This window comes from Volvox carteri (genome assembly GCF_000143455.1).
Source record: "Volvox carteri f. nagariensis unplaced genomic scaffold VOLCAscaffold_16, whole genome shotgun sequence".
Taxonomy (NCBI): Eukaryota; Viridiplantae; Chlorophyta; class Chlorophyceae; order Chlamydomonadales; family Volvocaceae; genus Volvox; species Volvox carteri.
In genome coordinates, this window is record NW_003307559.1 from 950,256 (window position 1) to 952,766 (window position 2,511).

Sequence of the window (2,511 nt, forward strand, 5' to 3'; positions counted from 1 at the left end):
GGGAAAATNGGGGGAGTGGGGGGAGGGGGAGTTAAGGCGAACCACGGAAAAGGGGGGGAGGACCATGACATTTTGCAAGACGAAGACGAAGCGAAGGGTCATTGACCAACGAAGACCAAATGTTTGGTTATACCAAACTAATGGATGTGCCTGCTACTCTTCGAAATGGAGGCGTGTGTGTGTGTGTAATTATGGGCTGGTGGAGGAGGCGAGTGAGGAGCACTCCATGCCACATGTCTGTCAGTATAGCAACCGACTAACGCCCAACCAACAACCGAGCATCCCACTAACGAACCAACCGCTTCCTCGTTTCTCCAGTCCAGATCTACCCCCCATTCCCTCTCCCCAACTCACGACCTCACCCGCACAGCCCGGGAAGCTCTGCTCCAGGTGTGGGAGTCTGAGTTTATCCTCACTCGCCTGGGGGAATACACACACATGCATGCACACACATACAAACATGCACACAGATGGGGCGTAAGGGGGAATGTAATCGAACAGTAAAACCCGACATGGCGGGAGGGAAAGGCAGGTGGGGCACGGCAGGTTAAGAAGGGCTCTCCCAACTCGCCCTCGTGGCACATTGAAAGGCCCCCCGTGCCCTTTTTCACCCCCCACCCCACCCCACCCCACCCCACCCCACCAAAACCCCTCGACCTGTGTTTCGTATCTATTATGTATCAATTCCGTCCTTGGCCTACCCCCCCCCCGCTCTTAAGGACACCCCCACACGTGTGCATGTGTGTGTGTGTAACTTGTCAGTTGTAACTACCACCACCACCACCGCCACCACCATCATCACCACCACCAGCACATATCCCCTGGCCCCCTTTCACTACCTCCCCCCCCCCCCAACCTCCCCCTCGCCGCAACCTACCCCGGGTTGGGGGAAGCCCTCCTCCCGCTTCACACCTCGCATGGACATGTACATGCCGTCAGCGTCGTCCGCACGGACCTGCGGAGGGGGGGGGGGAGGATCGCCTCCGTCGCCTAGAGCTTGTGGTGGTGGGGTCGTTGCACCCACCATCGGCGAATCTCACTCCTTCCCAGCCCGCTGCCGCGCGCACATATCCTCAGCACTTCTTTTCGCGGCTCAGTTTACTACATGTACATACATACATACAAACCCGCTTACAGAAACACACCGACGCACACACGCACACACGCACACACGCACGTACGTACATACATACATACATATGTACATACACACTCACCCGCATGTCCGGATGCTCCAGGTGACTCCACAAGCCGCAAGGCCCCACCTCCGATCCCGGGGAGGGTGCGGGGAGGGGGGGCTGCTGGCACCACCACTCCGTACTGTTGTCGTACTCAAATAGAGGCCGGTCCAGATTCAGAGGCTGACGACTGGCCTCGAGAATGGCCTTACGGGTGTGCGGGTGGGTGGGGGTGGGGGGAAGGTGCGGATGGGGGGGGGGCCAAGGCGGTATTCCGCGCTTCGAGACCACACTCTCACTCACCTGTACGGCATCGTACTCGTTGCCGTGACCCGTACTCCCCTGAAAAGCGACCGGGAGAGGGGAGGGAGGGTGCAAGCGATTTGGGATCAAGGGTGTGGGGGGGGGGGAGTACGGCACAAGTCTCCACTCAGCCATTGCGCCGTATTCCCATCCGTACCCGCTCAGGCCCACCGATACCATCCCACCCATATATCCCCCATTATACATACATACATACATACACACCACTGGTATATTGGTTCAACTTCCCCCGGGGGCACCCCAACACAGACATACACACGCACACGCACATATACACACACGACGCAACACACCCGCCTACCTGCCCGCCGCTCACGCACGCCGCCTTCCAGTTGTCCAGGTCAAAGGGGAAGTTGCCTAACCAGGCGTCACTCAGCACCTCGCCTTCCATGATGCTGTACGTATTGCTGCAGTACATCTCTGCGGGTGTCGTACCGTACACATAGACAGAGGTGCGTGTCATCCAGCACCACCGAGGGGGCCGGCGGGTTCCGAAACCAGTCGGGCGGGGTTAGTACGACATACGTCCACGACAGATCAATACGCACTCGACACAACATCTGAATATAATGAACTCGCAAAATTAAGTCGGGGAAAAGGCGAGGGGGAGAGGGAGAGAAAGGAACTGGAAGATGGGTTCCAGCAGGTGGTCAACGAATTCGGTTGCGTGCCGGTTGTGTTTTTGACCGGCGGTCCACCCACGCGCCCAGACCCGCCCCATCCACCCCCTGACTTAACCCCTTCCTCTCAGCCCAGTCGCCAACCCTACCCGCAACCCCACCCACCCCCACCCACTACCACCCACCCTCACCCACCCCCACCCACCCCCACCCACCCCTACCCACCCCCACCCACTACCACCCACCCCCACCCACCCCCACCCACTACCACTGCAATTCCCCACCACCACCACCACAAGCAAGCTCCCACTGTTGTCCCTGCCTCCCACTCCCACTCCCCGCACAGGGCCTTCCTTCCCGCCTTCAAGAACGCCTTTTGGTCAGTCCTA

General features: G+C 59.2%; 1 protein-coding gene across 1 annotated transcript in view; it reads right to left on the reverse strand.

Moving 5' to 3' along the window:
* The window catches only part of VOLCADRAFT_90304 (uncharacterized protein), a gene marked incomplete at both ends in the record, with an annotated part of 22,659 nt that overhangs the window by 10,893 nt on the left and 9,255 nt on the right, over positions 1-2,511 (reverse strand). The window contains 5 exons of the mRNA XM_002949913.1: positions 355-420; positions 878-955; positions 1,266-1,385; positions 1,482-1,520; positions 1,804-1,922. Of these exons, the coding sequence (XP_002949959.1) occupies positions 355-420; positions 878-955; positions 1,266-1,385; positions 1,482-1,520; positions 1,804-1,922 (422 nt within the window). The remainder of the gene's footprint in view (positions 1-354; positions 421-877; positions 956-1,265; positions 1,386-1,481; positions 1,521-1,803; positions 1,923-2,511) is intronic.